The sequence below is a fragment of the Salmo salar genome, chromosome 24 (assembly GCF_965601325.2).
Source record: "Salmo salar chromosome 24, fSalSal1, whole genome shotgun sequence".
NCBI lineage: Eukaryota > Metazoa > Chordata > Actinopteri > Salmoniformes > Salmonidae > Salmo > Salmo salar.
The window spans coordinates 44,308,790-44,333,761 of record NC_138314.1 but is presented as its reverse complement, the minus strand read 5'-3'; the positions used below and the strand labels follow the sequence as shown (position 1 = coordinate 44,333,761).

At 40.8% G+C, this 24,972-nt stretch overlaps 1 protein-coding gene across 1 annotated transcript in view; it reads right to left on the bottom strand.

Annotated features, from left to right (window-relative positions):
* Positions 1-24,972, bottom strand: part of LOC145863992 (extracellular matrix organizing protein FRAS1) — a 92,267-nt gene that overhangs the window by 18,850 nt on the left and 48,445 nt on the right. The window contains exons 15-16 of the mRNA XM_082968769.1: positions 563-679; positions 1-115 (exon numbers count right to left, since the gene is read on the bottom strand). Of these exons, the coding sequence (XP_082824895.1) occupies positions 1-115; positions 563-679 (232 nt within the window). The remainder of the gene's footprint in view (positions 116-562; positions 680-24,972) is intronic.

The window sequence follows — 24,972 nt, the reverse complement described above, 5'->3', positions numbered from 1 at the left end:
CTTGTCCCTGAGGTAGGGGCTTGGTGATGTTGTAGACAAGCTTTTCACTGGGCGTCTCAGAGTCCACAAAAGACAAAGCTGTGGGTGTTAGCACCGTCACACGATCTTCCAGAGCCTGCATGGACCACACACACACACACACACACACACACACACACACACACACACACACACACACACACACACACACACACACACACACACACCCCCGAAAGAAGGACACACACATTACCATACAAGAGATAAAGCCGTGGCATCAAACACTGATAAACCACACTGATATTTCAGATACGCATCAGAATGCTCTTAGAGACGAACAGGAGGAATTTACCGATCTCTCTCACACACACACACACACACACACACACACACACACACACACACACACACACACACACACACACACACACACACACACACACACACACACACACACACACACACACACACACACACACACACACACACCCACACACACACACACACATAAACATTTACATCATTGGTGCCTATGCCACAGTGAGACAGTGCCTGTTTTCCCCTAGTCCTGTTTCTCCCTTACAGTTATCTGTAGGTCACAGGCGGGTGCTAGCTGGGGGAACCCTGGGAGTTCAGGCATCACTCCGATGGTGAAGGTCTGAGCATCACTCAGCTTATCTGGAGAACTTTCACTGGACACCTGGAAGAAGAGGAGGCCATTTTGAATCATCACATCAAACCTTAATCATCAGCAAGATTCAGCATACTGGATATAAGAAATATTATTTTGTAAAGACTGTAACTGGGTAGAAGGACTGTAACAAGGTAGCAGGACTGTAACAGGGTAGAAGGTCTGTAACTGGGTAGAAGGACTGTAACTGGGTAGAAGGACTGTAACAGGGTAGAAGGACTGCAACTGGGTAGAAGGACTGTAACTGGTTAGAAGCTCTGTAACAAGGTAGAAGGACTGTAACAGGGTAGAAGGACTGTAACAGGGTAGAAGGACTGAAGGACTGTAACAGGGTAGAAGGACTGTAACAGGGTAGAGGGACTGAAGGACTGTAACAGGGTAGAAGGACTGTAACAGGGTAGAGGGACTGTGACTGGGTAGAAGGACTGTAACAGGGTAGAAGGACTGAAGGACTGTAACATGGTAGAAGGAATGTAACAGGGTAGAGGCGACGGGTGGGGCTGGACTGGGTAGAAGGATTGTAACAAGGCAAAAGGACTGTAACTGGGTAGAAGGACTGTAACAGGGTAGAAGGACTGTAACAGGGTAGAGGGACTGTAACAGGGTAGTAAAACTGAAGGACTGTAACAGGGTAGATGGACTGTAACAGGGTAGAAGGACAGTAACTGGGTAGAAGGACTGAAGGACTGTAAGAGGGTAGAGGGGCTGTAACAGGGTAGAAGGACTGTAACTGGGTAGAGGAACTGTAACTGGGTAGAAGGACTGTAACAGGGTAGAGGGACTGAAACAGGGTAGAAGGACTGTAACAGGGTAGAAGGACTGTAACTGGGTAGAAGGACTGAAACAGGGTAGAAGGACTGTAACAGGGTAGAAGGATTGTAACAGGGTAGAAGGACTGTAACTGGGTAGAGGGACTGTAACAGGGTAGCATGACTGAAGGACTGTAACAGGGTAGAAGGACTGTAACAGGGTAGAAGGACTGTAACAGAGTAGAAGAACTGTAACAGGGTAGAAGGACTGTAACAGAGTAGAAGAACTGTAACAGGGTAGAAGGACTGTAACTGGGTAGAAAGAATGTAAAAGGGTAATAGGACTGTAACTGGATAGAAGGACTGTAACAGGGTAGAAGGACTGTAACAGGGTAGAAGGACTGTAACTGGGTAGAAGGACTGTAACAGGGTAGGAGGACTGTAACTGGGTAGAAGGACTGTAACTGGGTAGAAGGACTGTAACTGGGTAGAAGGACTGTAACATGGTAGAAGGACTGTAACAGGGTAGAAGGACTGTAACTGGGTAGAAGGACTGCAACTGGGTAGAATAACTGTAACTGGGTAGAAGGACTGTAACAGGGTAGAAGGACTGAAACAGGGTAGAAGGACTGTAACAGGGTAGAGGGAGTGTAACAGGGTAGAAGGACTGAAGGACTGTAACAGGGTAGAAGGACTGAAGGACTGTAACAGGGTAGAGGACTGTAACAGGGTAGAGGGAGTGTAACAGGGTAGAGGGACTGTAACTGGGTAGAAGGACTGTAACAGGGTAGAAGGACTGTAACAGGGTAGAAGGACTGTAACAGGGTAGAAGGACTGAAGGACTGTAACAGGGTAGAAGGACTGTAACAGGGTAGAAGGACTGTAACAGAGTAGAAGACTGTAACAGGGTAGAGGGAGTGTAACAGGGTAGAAGGACTGAAGGACTGTAACTGGGTAGAAGGACTGTAACAGGGTAGAAGGACTGTAACAGAGTAGAAGAACTGTAACAGGGTAGGAGGACTGTAACTGGGTAGCAGGACTGTAACTGGGTAGAACGAATGTAAAAGGGTAATAGGACTGTAACTGGATAGAAGGACTGTAACAGGGTAGGAGGACTGTAACTGGGTAGATGGACTGTAACTGGGTAGAAGGACTGTAACTGGGTAGAAGGACTGTAACATGGTAGCAGGACTGTAACAGGGTAGGAGGACTGCAACTGGGTAGCAGGACTGTAACAGGGTAGGAGGACTGCAACTGGGTAGAAGGACTGTAACAGGGTAGGAGGACTGTAAAAGGGTAGAAGGACTGTAACAGGGTAGAGGTACTGTAACAGGGTAGGAGGACTGAAGGACTGTAACATGGTAGAAGGACTGTAACAGAGGTAATGGGATCTAACTCTGCTTCAAGCTAGACTAGTTGCGGTCCTGTAAAATGCAGGTGAAGGATAAATGTAAGAAATGACAAATTAAATAAAAAGGGTAAAAGTGTTGTCGTCTAGTAATATAGAACTAGCGAATATTTAGTGCATTGCTTATGAAACATGTTACGAGCTGCTTATGAAGATGTTATGAAGCACAGTATTGCAGTGATATTATAGTGAAACTACAGAACATAGGTAGAATATACTACAGCGTGTTAATATGCTATGTTCCTCTAAATTATTTCACCCTTTAATATTCACCACGTTGATTTGACGTGACGCCACACAGCTCAATAAAAGGGCAAATAATCAAGAAATGACTCAGTGACATAATGTCACATTTAATAGATGAGTGTTGATTTAGTAGATAATCCTCCAGAACCTAATCAGAGAGAAGGTTTCACGAAACACCACTTGAGGCATGAAAACATCTGAAAGTCATTAGACAGGACAGGGTTATACCTTTAGACAGGGTTATACCTTTAGACAGGGTTATACCTTTAGACAGGGTAATACCTTTAGACAGGGTTATACCTTTAGACAGGGTAATACCTTTACACAGGGTTATACCTTTAGACAGGGTAATGCCTTTAGACAGGGTAATACCTTTAGACAGGGTTATACCTTTAGACAGGGTTATACCTTTAGACAGGGTAATACCTTTAGACAGGGTTATACCTTTAGACAGGGTTATACCTTTAGACAGGGTAATACCTTTAGACAGGGTAATACCTTTACACAGGGTAATACCTTTAGACAGGGTTATACCTTTAGACAGGGTTATACCTTTAGACAGGGTAATACCTTCAGACAGGGTAATGCCTTTAGACAGGGTAATACCTTCAGACAGGGTAATACCTTCAGACAGGGTAATGCCTTTAGACAGGGTAATACCTTTAGACAGGACAGGGTAATACCTTTAGACAGGGTAATACCTTTAGACAGGGTAATGCCTTTAGACAGGGTAATACCTTCAGACAGGGTAATACCTTCAGACAGGGTAATGCCTTTACACAGGGTAATACCTTTAGACAGGGTAATACCTTTAGACAGGACAGGGTAATACCTTTAGACAGGGTAATACCTTTAGACAGGGTAATACCTTTAGACAGGGTAATACCTTTAGACAGGGTAATGCCTTTAGACAGGGTAATACCTTTAGACAGGGTAATACCTTTTGACAGGGTTATACCTTTAGACAGGGTAATGCCTTTAGACAGGGTAATGCCTTTAGACAGGATAATACCTTTAGACAGGGTAATACCTTTAGACAGGGTTATACCTTTAGACAGGGTAATACCTTTAGACAGGGTAATACCTTTAGACAGGGTAATACCTTTAGACAGGGTTATACCTTTAGACAGGGTAATACCTTTAGACAGGGTAATACCTTTAGACAGGGTTATACCTTTAGACAGGGTAATACCTTTAGACAGGACAGGGTAATACCTTTAGACAGGGTAATACCATACCTTTAGACAGGGTAATACCTTTAGACAGGGTAATGCCTTTAGACAGGGTAATACCTTTAGACAGGGTAATACCTTTAGACAGGGTTATACCTTTAGACAGGGTAATGCCTTTAGACAGGGTAATGCCTTTAGACAGGGTAATGCCTTTAGACAGGGTAATACCTTTAGACAGGGTAATACCTTTAGACAGGGTTATACCTTTAGACAGGGTAATGCCTTTACACAGGGTAATGCCTTTACACAGGGTAATACCTTTAGACAGGGTAATGCCTTTAGACAGGGTAATGCCTTTAGACAGGATAATACCTTTAGACAGGGGAATACCTTTAGACAGGGTAATACCTTTAGACAGGGTTATACCTTTAGACAGGGTAATACCTTTAGACAGGGTAATACCTTTAGACAGGGTAATACCTTTAGACAGGGTAATACCTTTAGACAGGGTTATACCTTTAGACAGGGTAATACCTTTAGACAGGGTAATACCTTTAGACAGGGTTATACCTTTAGACAGGGTAATACCTTTAGACAGGACAGGGTAATACCTTTAGACAGGGTAATACCTTTAGACAGGGTAATACCTTTAGACAGGGTAATGCCTTTAGACAGGGTAATACCTTTAGACAGGGTAATACCTTTAGACAGGGTTATACCTTTAGACAGGGTAATGCCTTTAGACAGGGTAATGCCTTTAGACAGGGTAATACCTTTAGACAGGGTAATACCTTTAGACAGGGTAATACCTTTAGACAGGGTTATACCTTTAGACAGGGTAATGCCTTTACACAGGGTAATACCTTTAGACAGGGTAATACCTTTAGACAGGGTAATACCTTTAGACAGGGTAATGCCTTTAGACAGGGTAATGCCTTTAGACAGGGTTATACCTTTAGACAGGGTTATACCTTTAGACAGGGTAATACCTTTAGCCAGGGTTATACATTTAGACAGGGTAATACCTTTAGACAGGGTAATACCTTTAGACAGGGTTATACCTTTACACAGGGTTATACCTTTACACAGGGTTATACCTTTACACAGGGTAATACCTTTAGACAGGGTTATACCTTTACACAGGGTAATACCTTTAGACAGGGTAATACCTTTAGACAGGGTAATACCTTTAGACAGGGTAATACCTTTAGACAGGGTAATACCTTTACACAGGGTTATACCTTTAGACAGGGTAATACCTTTACACAGGGTAATGCCTTCAGACAGGGTTATACCTTTAGACAGGGTAATACCTTTAGACAGGGAAATACCTTTAGACAGGGTAATACCTTTACACAGGGTTATACCTTTACACAGGGTAATACCTTTAGACAGGGTAATACCTTTACACAGGGTAATACCTTTACACAGGGTAATACCTTTACACAGGGTTATACCTTTAAACAGGGTAATACCTTTAGACAGGGTAATACCTTTACACAGGGTTATACCTTTACACAGGGTAATACCTTTAGACAGGGTTATACCTTTACACAGGGTAATACCTTCAGACAGGGTAATACCTTTAGACAGGGTAATGCCTTTACACAGGGTAATACCTTTAGACAGGGTAATGCCTTTACACAGGGTAATACCTTTACACAGGGTTATACCTTTACACAGGGTAATACCTTTACACAGGGTAATACCTTTACACAGGGTTATTACTTTACACAGGGTAATACCTTTACACAGGGTAATACCTTTAGACAGGGTAATGCCTTTAGACAGGGTAATACCTTTAGCCAGGGTAATACCTTTAGACAGGGGTTATACCTTTACACAGGGTAATGCCTTTACACAGGGTAATACCTTTAGACAGGGTTATACCTTTAGACAGGGTAATACCTTTACACAGGGTAATACCTTTAGACAGGGTTATACCTTTACACAGGGTAATACCTTTAGACAGGGTAATACCTTTAGACAGGGTAATACCTTTAGACAGGGTAATACCTTTAGACAGGGTAATACCTTTAGACAGGGTAATACCTTCAGACAGGGTAATACCTTTAGACAGGGTAATACCTTCAGACAGGGTAATACCTTTACACAGGGTAATACCTTTAGACAGGGTAATACCTTTAGACAGGGTAATACCTTTACACAGGGTAATACCTTTACACAGGGTAATACCTTTACCCATGGTAATACCTTTACACAGGGTAATACCTTTAGACAGGGTTATACCTTTAGACAGGGAAATGCCTTTACACAGGGTAATACCTTTAGACAGGACAGGGTTATACCTTTAGACAGGAAAGGGTTATACCTTTAGACAGGGTTATACCTTTAGACAGGGTAATACCTTTACACAGGGTAATGCCTTTACACAGGGTAATACCTTTAGACAGGGTTATACCTTTACACAGGGTAATACCTTTAGACAGGGTTATACCTTTACACAGGGTTATGCCTTTAGACAGGGTAATGCCTTTAGACAGGGTTATACCTTTACACAGGGTAATACCTTTACACAGGACAGGGGTAATACCTTTACACAGGGTAATACCTTTAGACAGGGTTATACCTTTAGACAGGGTAATACCTTTAGACAGGGTAATACCTTTACACAGGGTAATACCTTTACACAGGGTAATGCCTTTACACAGGGTAATACCTTTAGACAGGGTTATACCTTTACACAGGGTAATACCTTTAGACAGGGTAATACCTTTACACAGGGTAATACCTTTACACAGGGTAATACCTTTAGACAGGGTAATACCTTTAGACAGGGTAATACCTTTAGACAGGGTAATACCTTTAGACAGGGTAATACCTTTAGACAGGGTTATACCTTTAGACAGGGTAATACCTTTAGACAGGGTAATACCTTTAGACAGGGTTATACCTTTAGACAGGGTAATACCTTCAGACAGGGTAATATCTTCAGACAGGGTAATGCCTTTAGACAGGGTAATACCTTCAGACAGGGTAATACCTTCAGACAGGGTAATGCCTTTAGACAGGGTAATACCTTTAGACAGGACAGGGTAATACCTTTAGACAGGGTAATACCTTTAGACAGGGTAATGCCTTTAGACAGGGTAATACCTTCAGATAGGGTAATACCTTCAGACAGGGTAATGCCTTTAGACAGGGTAATACCTTTACACAGGGTAATACCTTTAGACAGGGTAATACCTTTAGACAGGACAGGGTAATACCTTTAGACAGGGTAATACCTTTAGACAGGGTAATATCTTTAGACAGGGTAATACCTTTAGACAGGGTAATGCCTTTAGACAGGGTAATACCTTTAGACAGGGTAATACCTTTTGACAGGGTTATACCTTTAGACAGGGTAATGCCTTTAGACAGGGTAATGCCTTTAGACAGGATAATACCTTTAGACAGGGTAATACCTTTAGACAGGGTAATACCTTTAGACAGGGTTATACCTTTAGACAGGGTAATACCTTTAGACAGGGTAATACCTTTAGACAGGGTAATACCTTTAGACAGGGTTATACCTTTAGACAGGGTAATACCTTTAGACAGGGTAATACCTTTAGACAGGGTTATACCTTTAGACAGGGTAATACCTTTAGACAGGACAGGGTAATACCTTTAGACAGGGTAATACCTTTAGACAGGGTAATACCTTTAGACAGGGTAATACCTTTAGACAGGGTTATACCTTTAGACAGGGTAATACCTTTACACAGGGTAATACCTTTAGACAGGGTTATACCTTTACACAGGGTAATGCCTTTAGACAGGGTAATACCTTTAGCCAGGGTAATACCTTTAGACAGGGGTTATACCTTTACACAGGGTAATGCCTTTACACAGGGTAATACCTTTAGACAGGGTTATACCTTTAGACAGGGTAATACCTTTACACAGGGTAATACCTTTAGACAGGGTTATACCTTTACACAGGGTAATACCTTTAGACAGGGTAATACCTTTAGACAGGGTAATACCTTTAGACAGGGTAATACCTTTAGACAGGGTAATACCTTCAGACAGGGTAATACCTTTAGACAGGGTAATACCTTCAGACAGGGTAATACCTTTACACAGGGTAATACCTTTAGACAGGGTAATACCTTTAGACAGGGTAATACCTTTACACAGGGTAATACCTTTACACAGGGTAATACCTTTACCCATGGTAATACCTTTACACAGGGTAATACCTTTAGACAGGGTTATACCTTTAGACAGGGAAATGCCTTTACACAGGGTAATACCTTTAGACAGGACAGGGTTATACCTTTAGACAGGAAAGGGTTATACCTTTAGACAGGGTTATACCTTTAGACAGGGTAATACCTTTACACAGGGTAATGCCTTTACACAGGGTAATACCTTTAGACAGGGTTATACCTTTACACAGGGTAATACCTTTAGACAGGGTTATACCTTTACACAGGGTTATGCCTTTAGACAGGGTAATGCCTTTAGACAGGGTTATACCTTTACACAGGGTAATACCTTTACACAGGACAGGGGTAATACCTTTACACAGGGTAATACCTTTAGACAGGGTTATACCTTTAGACAGGGTAATACCTTTAGACAGGGTAATACCTTTACACAGGGTAATACCTTTACAGAGGGTAATGCCTTTACACAGGGTAATACCTTTAGACAGGGTTATACCTTTACACAGGGTAATACCTTTAGACAGGGTAATACCTTTACACAGGGTAATACCTTTACACAGGGTAATGCCTTTACACAGGGTAATACCTTTAGACAGGGTAATACCTTTAGACAGGGTAATACCTTCAGACAGGGTAATACCTTTAGACAGGGTAATACCTTTAGACAGGGTAATACCTTTAGACAGGGTTATACCTTTAGACAGGGTAATACCTTTAGACAGGGTAATACCTTTAGACAGGGTTATACCTTTAGACAGGGTAATACCTTCAGACAGGGTAATATCTTCAGACAGGGTAATGCCTTTAGACAGGGTAATACCTTCAGACAGGGTAATACCTTCAGACAGGGTAATGCCTTTAGACAGGGTAATACCTTTAGACAGGACAGGGTAATACCTTTAGACAGGGTAATACCTTTAGACAGGGTAATGCCTTTAGACAGGGTAATACCTTCAGATAGGGTAATACCTTCAGACAGGGTAATGCCTTTAGACAGGGTAATACCTTTACACAGGGTAATACCTTTAGACAGGGTAATACCTTTAGACAGGACAGGGTAATACCTTTAGACAGGGTAATACCTTTAGACAGGGTAATATCTTTAGACAGGGTAATACCTTTAGACAGGGTAATGCCTTTAGACAGGGTAATACCTTTAGACAGGGTAATACCTTTTGACAGGGTTATACCTTTAGACAGGGTAATGCCTTTAGACAGGGTAATGCCTTTAGACAGGATAATACCTTTAGACAGGGTAATACCTTTAGACAGGGTAATACCTTTAGACAGGGTTATACCTTTAGACAGGGTAATACCTTTAGACAGGGTAATACCTTTAGACAGGGTAATACCTTTAGACAGGGTTATACCTTTAGACAGGGTAATACCTTTAGACAGGGTAATACCTTTAGACAGGACAGGGTAATACCTTTAGACAGGGTAATACCTTTAGACAGGGTAATACCTTTAGACAGGGTAATACCTTTAGACAGGGTTATACCTTTAGACAGGGTAATACCTTTACACAGGGTAATACCTTTAGACAGGGTTATACCTTTACACAGGGTAATACCTTTAGACAGGGTAATACCTTTAGACAGGGTAATACCTTTAGACAGGGTAATACCTTTAGACAGGGTAATACCTTTAGACAGGGTAATACCTTTAGACAGGGTAATACCTTTACACAGGGTTATACCTTTAGACAGGGTAATACCTTTACACAGGGTTATACCTTTAAACAGGGTAATACCTTTAGACAGGGTAATACCTTTACACAGGGTTATACCTTTACACAGGGTAATACCTTTAGACAGGGTTATACCTTTACACAGGGTAATACCTTCAGACAGGGTAATACCTTTAGACAGGGTAATGCCTTTACACAGGGTAATACCTTTAGACAGGGTAATGCCTTTACACAGGGTAATACCTTTACACAGGGTTATACCTTTACACAGGGTAATACCTTTACACAGGGTAATACCTTTACACAGGGTTATACCTTTACACAGGGTAATACCTTTACACAGGCTAATACCTTTAGACAGGGTAATGCCTTTAGACAGGGTAAGACCTTTAGCCAGGGTTATACCTTTAGACAGGGGTTATACCTTTACACAGGGTAATGCCTTTACACAGGGTAATACCTTTAGACAGGGTTATACCTTTAGACAGGGTAATACCTTTACACAGGGTAATACCTTTAGACAGGGTTATACCTTTACACAGGGTAATACCTTTAGACAGGGTAATACCTTTAGACAGGGTAATACCTTTAGACAGGGTAATACCTTTAGACAGGGTAATACCTTCAGACAGGGTAATACCTTTAGACAGGGTAATACCTTCAGACAGGGTAATACCTTTACACAGGGTAATACCTTTAGACCAGGTAATACCTTTAGACAGGATAATACCTTTACACAGGGTAATACCTTTACACAGGGTAATACCTTTACACAGGGTAATACCTTTACCCATGGTAATACCTTTACACAGGGTAATACCTTTAGACAGGGTTATACCTTTAGACAGGGAAATGCCTTTACACAGGGTAATACCTTTAGACAGGACAGGGTTATACCTTTAGACAGGAAAGGGTTATACCTTTAGACAGGGTTATACCTTTAGACAGGGTAATACCTTTACACAGGGTAATGCCTTTACACAGGGTAATACCTTTAGACAGGGTTATACCTTTACACAGGGTAATACCTTTAGACAGGGTTATACCTTTACACAGGGTAATGCCTTTAGACAGGGTAATGCCTTTAGACAGGGTTATACCTTTACACAGGGTAATACCTTTACACAGGACAGGGGTAATACCTTTACACAGGGTAATACCTTTAGACAGGGTTATACCTTTAGACAGGGTAATACCTTTAGACAGGGTAATACCTTTACACAGGGTAATACCTTTACACAGGGTAATGCCTTTACACAGGGTAATACCTTTAGACAGGGTTATACCTTTACACAGGGTAATACCTTTAGACAGGGTAATACCTTTACACAGGGTAATACCTTTACACAGGGTAATGCCTTTACACAGGGTAATACCTTTAGACAGGGTAATACCTTTAGACAGGGTAATACCTTTAGACAGGGTAATACCTTCAGACAGGGTAATACCTTTAGACAGGGTAATACCTTTAGACAGGGTAATACCTTTAGAAAGGGTTATACCTTTAGACAGGGTAATACCTTTAGACAGGGTAATACCTTTAGACAGGGTTATACCTTTAGACAGGGTAATACCTTCAGACAGGGTAATACCTTCAGACAGGGTAATGCCTTTAGACAGGGTAATACCTTCAGACAGGGTAATACCTTCAGACAGGGTAATGCCTTTAGACAGGGTAATACCTTTAGACAGGACAGGGTAATACCTTTAGACAGGGTAATACCTTTAGACAGGGTAATGCCTTTAGACAGGGTAATACCTTCAGACAGGGTAATACCTTCAGACAGGGTAATGCCTTTAGACAGGGTAATACCTTTACACAGGGTAATACCTTTAGACAGGGTAATACCTTTAGACAGGACAGGGTAATACCTTTAGACAGGGTAATACCTTCAGACAGGGTAATACCTTTAGACAGGGTAATGCCTTTAGACAGGACAGGGTAATACCTTTAGACAGGGTAATACCTTTAGACAGGGTAATACCTTTAGACAGGGTAATACCTTTAGACAGGGTAATACCTTTAGACAGGACAGGGTAATACCTTTAGACAGGGTAATACCTTTAGACAGGGTAATGCCTTTAGACAGGGTTATACCTTTAGACAGGGTAATGCCTTTAGACAGGGTAATGCCTTTAGACAGGGTAATACCTTTAGACAGGGTTATACCTTTAGACAGGGTAATGCCTTTACACAGGGTAATACCTTTACACAGGGTAATACCTTTAGACAGGGTAATGCCTTTAGACAGGGTAATGCCTTTAGACAGGATAATACCTTTAGACAGGGTAATACCTTTAGACAGGGTAATACCTTTAGACAGGGTTATACCTTTAGACAGGGTAATACCTTTAGACAGGGTAATACCTTTAGACAGGGTAATACCTTTAGACAGGGTTATACCTTTAGACAGGGTAATACCTTTAGACAGGGTAATACCTTTAGACAGGGTTATACCTTTAGACAGGGTAATACCTTTAGACAGGACAGGGTAATACCTTTAGACAGGGTAATACCTTTAGACAGGGTAATACCTTTAGACAGGGTAATACCTTTAGACAGGGTAATGCCTTTAGACAGGGTAATACCTTTAGACAGGGTAATACCTTTAGACAGGGTTATACCTTTAGACAGGGTAATGCCTTTAGACAGGGTAATGCCTTTAGACAGGGTAATACCTTTAGACAGGGTAATACCTTTAGACAGGGTAATACCTTTAGGCAGGGTTATACCTTTAGACAGGGTAATGCCTTTACACAGGGTAATACCTTTAGACAGGGTAATACCTTTAGACAGGGTAATACCTTTAGACAGGGTAATACCTTTAGACAGGGTAATGCCTTTAGACAGGGTAATGCCTTTAGACAGGGTTATACCTTTAGACAGGGTTATACCTTTAGACAGGGTTATACCTTTAGACAGGGTAATGCCTTTAGACAGGGTAATGCCTTTAGACAGGGTTATACCTTTACACAGGGTTATACCTTTACACAGGGTTATACCTTTACACAGGGTAATACCTTTAGACAGGGTAATACCTTTAGACAGGGTTATACCTTTAGACAGGGTAATACCTTTAGCCAGGGTAATACCTTTAAACAGGGTAATACCTTTAGACAGGGTTATACCTTTAGACAGGGTAATACCTTTAGACAGGGTAATACCTTCAGACAGGGTAATACATTTAGACAGGGTTATACCTTTAGACAGGGTTATACCTTCAGACAGGGTAATACCTTTAGACAGGGTTATACCTTTAGACAGGGTAATACCTTCAGACAGGGTAATACCTTCAGACAGGGTAATACCTTTAGACAGGGTAATACCTTTAGACAGGGTAATACCTTTAGACAGGGTAATACCTTTAGACAGGGTTATACCTTTAGACAGGGTAATACCTTTAGTCAGGGTTATACCTTTAGCCAGGGTTATACATTTAGACAGGGTAATACCTTTAGACAGGGTAATACCTTTACACAGGGTAATACCTTTAGACAGGGTAATACCTTTAGACAGGATTATACCTTTACACAGGGTAATACCTTTAGACAGGGTTATACCTTTACACAGGGTAATACCTTTAGACAGGGTAATACCTTTAGACAGGGTAATACCTTTAGACAGGGTAATACCTTTACACAGGGTTATACCTTTAGACAGGGTAATACCTTTACACAGGGTAATGCCTTCAGACAGGGTTATACCTTTAGACAGGGAAATACCTTTAGACAGGGTAATACCTTTACACAGGGTTATACCTTTACACAGGGTAATACCTTTAGACAGGGTAATACCTTTACACAGGGTAATACCTTTACACAGGGTAATACCTTTACACAGGGTTATACCTTTAAACAGGGTAATACCTTTAGACAGGGTAATACCTTTACACAGGGTTATACCTTTAGACAGGGTAATGCCTTTACACAGGGTAATACCTTTAGACAGGGTAATGCCTTTACACAGGGTAATACCTTTACACAGGGTTATACCTTTACACAGGGTAATACCTTTACACAGGGTAATACCTTTACACAGGGTTATACCTTTACACAGGGTAATACCTTTACACAGGGTAATACCTTTAGACAGGGTAATGCCTTTAGACAGGGTAATACCTTTAGCCAGGGTAATACCTTTAGACAGGGGTTATACCTTTACACAGGGTAATGCCTTTACACAGGGTAATACCTTTAGACAGGGTTATACCTTTAGACAGGGTAATACCTTTACACAGGGTAATACCTTTAGACAGGGTTATACCTTTACACAGGGTAATACCTTTAGACAGGGTAATACCTTTAGACAGGGTAATACCTGTAGACAGGGTAATACCTTTAGACAGGGTAATACCTTCAGACAGGGTAATACCTTTAGACAGGGTAATACCTTCAGACAGGGTAATACCTTTACACAGGGTAATACCTTTAGACAGGGTAATACCTTTAGACAGGATAATACCTTTACACAGGGTAATACCTTTACACAGGGTAATACCTTTACACAGGGTAATACCTTTAGACAGGGTTATACCTTTAGACAGGGTAATGCCTTTACACAGGGTAATACCTTTAGACAGGACAGGGTTATACCTTTAGACAGGAAAGGGTTATACGTTTAGACAGGGTTATACCTTTAGACAGGGTAATACCTTTACACAGGGTAATGCCTTTACACAGGGTAATACCTTTAGACAGGGTTATACCTTTACACAGGGTAATACCTTTAGACAGGGTTATACCTTTACACAGGGTAATGCCTTTAGACAGGGTAATGCCTTTAGACAGGGTTATACCTTTACACAGGGTAATACCTTTACACAGGACAGGGGTAATACCTTTACACAGGGTAATACCTTTAGACAGGGTTTTACCTTTAGACAGGGTAATACCTTTAGACAGGGTAATACCTTTACACAGGGTAATACCTTTACACAGGGTAATGCCTTTACACAGGGTAATACCTTTAGACAGGGTTATACCTTTACACAGGGTAATACCTTTAGACAGGGTAATACCTTTACACAGGGTAATACCTTTACAGAGGGTAATGCCTTTACACAGGGTAATACCTTTAGACAGGGTAATACCTTTAGACAGGGTAATACCTTTAGACAGGGTAATACCTTCAGACAGGGTAATACCTTTAGACAGGGTAATACCTTTACACAGGGTAATACCTTTAGACAGGGTAATACCTTTAGACAGGGTAATACCTTTACACAGGGTAATACCTTTACACAGGGTAATACCTTTACACAGGGTAATACCTTTACACAGGGTAATACATTTACACATGGTAATACCTTTACACAGGGTAATACCTTTAGACAGGGTTATACCTTTAGACAGGGTAATGCCTTTACACAGGGTAATACCTTTAGACAGGACAGGGTTATACCTTTAGACAGGGTTATACCTTTAGACAGGGTAATACCTTTACACAGGGTAATGCCTTTACACAGGGTAATACCTTTAGACAGGGTTATACCTTTACACAGGGTAATACCTTTAGACAGGGTTATACCTTTACACAGGGTAATACCTTTACACAGGGTAATGCCTTTACACAGGGTAATACCTTTAGACAGGGTAATACCTTTACACAGGGTAATACCTTTACACAGGGTAATACCTTTAGACAGGGTAATACCTTTAGACAGGGTAATGCCTTTACACAGGTTAATACCTTTACACAGGGTAATACCTTTAGACAGGGTTATACCTTTACACAGGGTAATACCTTTACACAGGGTAATACCTTTAGACAGGGTTATACCTTTACACAGGGTAATACCTTTAGACAGGGTTATACCTTTACACAGGGTAATACCTTTAGACAGGGTTATACCTTTACACAGGGTAATACCTTTAGACAGGGTAATGCCTTTACTCAGGTTAATACCTTTACACAGGGTAATAACTTTAGAAAGGGTAATGCCTTTAGACAGGGTAATACCTTTAGATAGGGTAATACCTTTAGACAGGGTAATACCTTTACACAGGGTAATGCCTTTAGACAGGGTAATACCTTTACACAGGGTAATACCTTTACACAGGGTAATACCTTTCACAGGGTAATACCTTTACACAGGGTAATACCTTTACACAGGGTAATACCTTTAGACAGGGTAATACCTTTAGACAGGGTAATACCTTTAGACAGGGTAATACCTTCAGACAGGGTAATACCTTCAGACAGGGTAATACCTTTAGACAGGGTAATACCTTTACACAGGGTAATACCTTCAGACAGGGTAATACCTTCAGACAGGGTAATACCTTTAGACAGGGTAATACCTTTAGCCAGGGTAATACCTTTAGACAGGGGTTATACCTTTACACAGGGTAATGCCTTTACACAGGGTAATACCTTTAGACAGGGTTATACCTTTAGACAGGGTAATACCTTTACACAGGGTAATACCTTTAGACAGGGTTATACCTTTACACAGGGTAATACCTTTAGACAGGGTAATACCTTTAGACAGGGTAATACCTTTAGACAGGGTAATACCTTTAGACAGGGTAATACCTTCAGACAGGGTAATACCTTTAGACAGGGTAATACCTTCAGACAGGGTAATACCTTTACACAGGGTAATACCTTTAGACAGGGTAATACCTTTAGACAGGATAATACCTTTACACAGGGTAATACCTTTACACAGGGTAATACCTTTACACAGGGTAATACCTTTAGACAGGGTTATACCTTTAGACAGGGTAATGCCTTTACACAGGGTAATACCTTTAGACAGGACAGGGTTATACCTTTAGACAGGAAAGGGTTATACGTTTAGACAGGGTTATACCTTTAGACAGGGTAATACCTTTACACAGGGTAATGCCTTTACACAGGGTAATACCTTTAGACAGGGTTATACCTTTACACAGGGTAATACCTTTAGACAGGGTTATACCTTTACACAGGGTAATGCCTTTAGACAGGGTAATGCCTTTAGACAGGGTTATACCTTTACACAGGGTAATACCTTTACACAGGACAGGGGTAATACCTTTACACAGGGTAATACCTTTAGACAGGGTTTTACCTTTAGACAGGGTAATACCTTTAGACAGGGTAATACCTTTACACAGGGTAATACCTTTACACAGGGTAATGCCTTTACACAGGGTAATACCTTTAGACAGGGTTATACCTTTACACAGGGTAATACCTTTAGACAGGGTAATACCTTTACACAGGGTAATACCTTTACAGAGGGTAATGCCTTTACACAGGGTAATACCTTTAGACAGGGTAATACCTTTAGACAGGGTAATACCTTTAGACAGGGTAATACCTTCAGACAGGGTAATACCTTTAGACAGGGTAATACCTTTACACAGGGTAATACAGTTAGACAGGGTAATACCTTTAGACAGGGTAATACCTTTACACAGGGTAATACCTTTACACAGGGTAATACCTTTACACAGGGTAATACCTTTACACAGGGTAATACATTTACACATGGTAATACCTTTACACAGGGTAATACCTTTAGACAGGGTTATACCTTTAGACAGGGTAATGCCTTTACACAGGGTAATACCTTTAGACAGGACAGGGTTATACCTTTAGACAGGGTTATACCTTTAGACAGGGTAATACCTTTACACAGGGTAATGCCTTTACACAGGGTAATACCTTTAGACAGGGTTATACCTTTACACAGGGTAATACCTTTAGACAGGGTTATACCTTTACACAGGGTAATACCTTTACACAGGGTAATGCCTTTACACAGGGTAATACCTTTAGACAGGGTAATACCTTTACACAGGGTAATACCTTTACACAGGGTAATACCTTTAGACAGGGTAATACCTTTAGACAGGGTAATGCCTTTACACAGGTTAATACCTTTACACAGGGTAATACCTTTAGACAGGGTTATACCTTTACACAGGGTAATACCTTTACACAGGGTAATACCTTTAGACAGGGTTATACCTTTACACAGGGTAATACCTTTAGACAGGGTTATACCTTTACACAGGGTAATACCTTTAGACAGGGTTATACCTTTACACAGGGTAATACCTTTAGACAGGGTAATGCCTTTACTCAGGTTAATACCTTTACACAGGGTAATAACTTTAGAAAGGGTAATGCCTTTAGACAGGGTAATACCTTTAGACAGGGTAATACCTTTAGACAGGGTAATACCTTTACACAGGGTAATGCCTTTAGACAGGGTAATACCTTTACACAGGGTAATACCTTTACACAGGGTAATACCTTTCACAGGGTAATACCTTTACACAGGGTAATACCTTTACACAGGGTAATACCTTTAGACAGGGTAATACCTTTAGACAGGGTAATACCTTCAGACAGGGTAATACCTTCAGACAGGGTAATACCTTTAGACAGGGTAATACCTTTACACAGGGTAATACCTTCAGACAGGGTAATACCTTCAGACAGGGTAATACCTTTAGACAGGGTAATACCTTTAGACAGGGTAATACCTTTAGACAGGGTTATACCTTTAGACAGGGTTATACCTTTAGACAGGGTAATACCTTCAGACAGGGTAATACCTTTAGACAGGGTAATACCTTTAGACAGGGTAATACCTTCAGACAGGGTAATACCTTTACACAGGGTAATACCTTTAGAAAGGGTAATGCCTTTAGACAGGGTAATACCTTTAGACAGGACAGGGTAATACCTTTAGACAGGGTAATACCTTTAGACAGGGTAATACCTTTAGACAGGGTAATACCTTCAGACAGGGTAATACCTTCAGACAGGGTAATACCTTTACACAGGGTAATACCTTTAGACAGGGTAATACCTTTAGACAGGGTAATACCTTTAGACAGGGTAATACCTTTAGACAGGGTAATACCTTTACACAGGGTTATACCTTTAGACAGGGTAATACCTTTACACAGGGTTATACCTTTAGACAGGGTAATACCTTTAGACAGGGTAATACCTTTAGAAAGGGTTATACCTTTACACAGGGTAATACCTTTAGAAAGGGTAATGCCTTTAGACAGGGTAATACCTTTAGACAGGGTAATACCTTTAGACAGGGTAATACCTTTAGACAGGACAGGGTTATACCTTCAGACAGGGTAATACCTTTAGACAGAATCATACATTTAGACAGGGTAATACATTTAGACCGGGTTATACCTTTAGACAGGGTAATACCTTTAGACAGGGTTATACCTTTAGACAGGGTAATACCTTTAGACAGGGTTATACCTTTACACAGGGTAATACCTTTACACAGGGTAATACCTTTAGACAGGGTTATACCTTTACACAGGGTAATACCTTTAGACAGGGTTATACCTTTACACAGGGTAATACCTTTAGACAGGGTTATACCTTTACACAGGGTAATACCTTTAGACAGGGTAATGCCTTTACTCAGGTTAATACCTTTACACAGGGTAATAACTTTAGAAAGGGTAATGCCTTTAGACAGGGTAATACCTTTAGACAGGGTAATACCTTTAGACAGGGTAATACCTTTACACAGGGTAATGCCTTTAGACAGGGTAATACCTTTACACAGGGTAATACCTTTACACAGGGTAATACCTTTCACAGGGTAATACCTTTACACAGGGTAATACCTTTACACAGGGTAATACCTTTAGACAGGGTAATACCTTTAGACAGGGTAATACCTTTAGACAGGGTAATACCTTTAGACAGGGTAATACCTTCAGACAGGGTAATACCTTCAGACAGGGTAATACCTTTAGACAGGGTAATACCTTTACACAGGGTAATACCTTCAGACAGGGTAATACCTTCAGACAGGGTAATACCTTTAGACAGGGTAATACCTTTAGCCAGGGTAATACCTTTAGACAGGGGTTATACCTTTACACAGGGTAATGCCTTTACACAGGGTAATACCTTTAGACAGGGTTATACCTTTAGACAGGGTAATACCTTTACACAGGGTAATACCTTTAGACAGGGTTATACCTTTACACAGGGTAATACCTTTAAACAGGGTAATACCTTTAGACAGGGTAATACCTTTAGACAGGGTAATACCTTTAGACAGGGTAATACCTTCAGACAGGGTAATACCTTTAGACAGGGTAATACCTTCAGACAGGGTAATACCTTTACACAGGGTAATACCTTTAGACAGGGTAATACCTTTAGACAGGATAATACCTTTACACAGGGTAATACCTTTACACAGGGTAATACCTTTACACAGGGTAATACCTTTAGACAGGGTTATACCTTTAGACAGGGTAATGCCTTTACACAGGGTAATACCTTTAGACAGGACAGGGTTATACCTTTAGACAGGAAAGGGTTATACGTTTAGACAGGGTTATACCTTTAGACAGGGTAATACCTTTACACAGGGTAATGCCTTTACACAGGGTAATACCTTTAGACAGGGTTATACCTTTACACAGGGTAATACCTTTAGACAGGGTTATACCTTTACACAGGGTAATGCCTTTAGACAGGGTAATGCCTTTAGACAGGGTTATACCTTTACACAGGGTAATACCTTTACACAGGACAGGGGTAATACCTTTACACAGGGTAATACCTTTAGACAGGGTTTTACCTTTAGACAGGGTAATACCTTTAGACAGGGTAATACCTTTACACAGGGTAATACCTTTACACAGGGTAATGCCTTTACACAGGGTAATACCTTTAGACAGGGTTATACCTTTACACAGGGTAATACCTTTAGACAGGGTAATACCTTTACACAGGGTAATACCTTTACAGAGGGTAATGCCTTTACACAGGGTAATACCTTTAGACAGGGTAATACCTTTAGACAGGGTAATACCTTTAGACAGGGTAATACCTTCAGACAGGGTAATACCTTTAGACAGGGTAATACCTTTACACAGGGTAATACCTTTAGACAGGGTAATACCTTTAGACAGGGTAATACCTTTACACAGGGTAATACCTTTACACAGGGTAATACCTTTACACAGGGTAATACCTTTACACAGGGTAATACATTTACACATGGTAATACCTTTACACAGGGTAATACCTTTAGACAGGGTTATACCTTTAGACAGGGTAATGCCTTTACACAGGGTAATACCTTTAGACAGGACAGGGTTATACCTTTAGACAGGGTTATACCTTTAGACAGGGTAATACCTTTACACAGGGTAATGCCTTTACACAGGGTAATACCTTTAGACAGGGTTATACCTTTACACAGGGTAATACCTTTAGACAGGGTTATACCTTTACACAGGGTAATACCTTTACACAGGGTAATGCCTTTACACAGGGTAATACCTTTAGACAGGGTAATACCTTTACACAGGGTAATACCTTTACACAGGGTAATACCTTTAGACAGGGTAATACCTTTAGACAGGGTAATGCCTTTACACTGGTTAATACCTTTACACAGGGTAATACCTTTAGACAGGGTTATACCTTTACACAGGGTAATACCTTTACACAGGGTAATACCTTTAGACAGGGTTATACCTTTACACAGGGTAATACCTTTAGACAGGGTTATACCTTTACACAGGGTAATACCTTTAGACAGGGTTATACCTTTACACAGGGTAATACCTTTAGACAGGGTAATGCCTTTACTCAGGTTAATACCTTTACACAGGGTAATAACTTTAGAAAGGGTAATGCCTTTAGACAGGGTAATACCTTTAGACAGGGTAATACCTTTAGACAGGGTAATACCTTTACACAGGGTAATGCCTTTAGACAGGGTAATACCTTTACACAGGGTAATACCTTTACACAGGGTAATACCTTTCACAGGGTAATACCTTTACACAGGGTAATACCTTTACACAGGGTAATACCTTTAGACAGGGTAATACCTTTAGACAGGGTAATACCTTCAGACAGGGTAATACCTTCAGACAGGGTAATACCTTTAGACAGGGTAATACCTTTACACAGGGTAATATCTTCAGACAGGGTAATACCTTCAGACAGGGTAATACCTTTAGACAGGGTAATACCTTTAGACAGGGTAATACCTTTAGACAGGGTTATACCTTTAGACAGGGTTATACCTTTAGACAGGGTAATACCTTCAGACAGGGTAATACCTTTAGACAGGGTAATACCTTTAGACAGGGTAATACCTTCAGACAGGGTAATACCTTTACACAGGGTAATACCTTTAGAAAGGGTAATGCCTTTAGACAGGGTAATACCTTTAGACAGGACAGGGTAATACCTTTAGACAGGGTAATACCTTTAGACAGGGTAATACCTTTAGACAGGGTAATACCTTCAGACAGGGTAATACCTTCAGACAGGGTAATACCTTTACACAGGGTAATACCTTTAGACAGGGTAATACCTTTAGACAGGGTAATACCTTTAGACAGGGTAATACCTTTAGACAGGGTAATACCTTTACACAGGGTAATACCTTTAGACAGGGTAATACCTTTAGACAGGGTAATACCTTTAGACAGGGTAATACCTTTAGACAGGGTAATACCTTCAGACAGGGTAATACCTTTAGACAGGGTAATACCTTCAGACAGGGTAATACCTTTACACAGGGTAATACCTTTAGACCAGGTAATACCTTTAGACAGGATAATACCTTTACACAGGGTAATACCTTTACACAGGGTAATACCTTTACACAGGGTAATACCTTTACCCATGGTAATACCTTTACACAGGGTAATACCTTTAGACAGGGTTATACCTTTAGACAGGGAAATGCCTTTACACAGGGTAATACCTTTAGACAGGACAGGGTTATACCTTTAGACAGGAAAGGGTTATACCTTTAGACAGGGTTATACCTTTAGACAGGGTAATACCTTTACACAGGGTAATGCCTTTACACAGGGTAATACCTTTAGACAGGGTTATACCTTTACACAGGGTAATACCTTTAGACAGGGTTATACCTTTACACAGGGTAATGCCTTTAGACAGGGTAATGCCTTTAGACAGGGTTATACCTTTACACAGGGTAATACCTTTACACAGGACAGGGGTAATACCTTTACACAGGGTAATACCTTTAGACAGGGTTATACCTTTAGACAGGGTAATACCTTTAGACAGGGTAATACCTTTACACAGGGTAATACCTTTACACAGGGTAATGCCTTTACACAGGGTAATACCTTTAGACAGGGTTATACCTTTACACAGGGTAATACCTTTAGACAGGGTAATACCTTTACACAGGGTAATACCTTTACACAGGGTAATGCCTTTACACAGGGTAATACCTTTAGACAGGGTAATACCTTTAGACAGGGTAATACCTTTAGACAGGGTAATACCTTCAGACAGGGTAATACCTTTAGACAGGGTAATACCTTTAGACAGGGTAATACCTTTAGAAAGGGTTATACCTTTAGACAGGGTAATACCTTTAGACAGGGTAATACCTTTAGACAGGGTTATACCTTTAGACAGGGTAATACCTTCAGACAGGGTAATACCTTCAGACAGGGTAATGCCTTTAGACAGGGTAATACCTTCAGACAGGGTAATACCTTCAGACAGGGTAATGCCTTTAGACAGGGTAATACCTTTAGACAGGACAGGGTAATACCTTTAGACAGGGTAATACCTTTAGACAGGGTAATGCCTTTAGACAGGGTAATACCTTCAGACAGGGTAATACCTTCAGACAGGGTAATGCCTTTAGACAGGGTAATACCTTTACACAGGGTAATACCTTTAGACAGGGTAATACCTTTAGACAGGACAGGGTAATACCTTTAGACAGGGTAATACCTTCAGACAGGGTAATACCTTTAGACAGGGTAATGCCTTTAGACAGGACAGGGTAATACCTTTAGACAGGGTAATACCTTTAGACAGGGTAATACCTTTAGACAGGGTAATACCTTTAGACAGGGTAATACCTTTAGACAGGACAGGGTAATACCTTTAGACAGGGTAATACCTTTAGACAGGGTAATGCCTTTAGACAGGGTTATACCTTTAGACAGGGTAATGCCTTTAGACAGGGTAATGCCTTTAGACAGGGTAATACCTTTAGACAGGGTTATACCTTTAGACAGGGTAATGCCTTTACACAGGGTAATACCTTTACACAGGGTAATACCTTTAGACAGGGTAATGCCTTTAGACAGGGTAATGCCTTTAGACAGGATAATACCTTTAGACAGGGTAATACCTTTAGACAGGGTAATACCTTTAGACAGGGTTATACCTTTAGACAGGGTAATACCTTTAGACAGGGTAATACCTTTAGACAGGGTAATACCTTTAGACAGGGTTATACCTTTAGACAGGGTAATACCTTTAGACAGGGTAATACCTTTAGACAGGGTTATACCTTTAGACAGGGTAATACCTTTAGACAGGACAGGGTAATACCTTTAGACAGGGTAATACCTTTAGACAGGGTAATACCTTTAGACAGGGTAATACCTTTAGACAGGGTAATGCCTTTAGACAGGGTAATACCTTTAGACAGGGTAATACCTTTAGACAGGGTTATACCTTTAGACAGGGTAATGCCTTTAGACAGGGTAATGCCTTTAGACAGGGTAATACCTTTAGACAGGGTAATACCTTTAGACAGGGTAATACCTTTAGGCAGGGTTATACCTTTAGACAGGGTAATGCCTTTACACAGGGTAATACCTTTAGACAGGGTAATACCTTTAGACAGGGTAATACCTTTAGACAGGGTAATACCTTTAGACAGGGTAATGCCTTTAGACAGGGTAATGCCTTTAGACAGGGTTATACCTTTAGACAGGGTTATACCTTTAGACAGGGTTATACCTTTAGACAGGGTAATGCCTTTAGACAGGGTAATGCCTTTAGACAGGGTTATACCTTTACACAGGGTTATACCTTTACACAGGGTTATACCT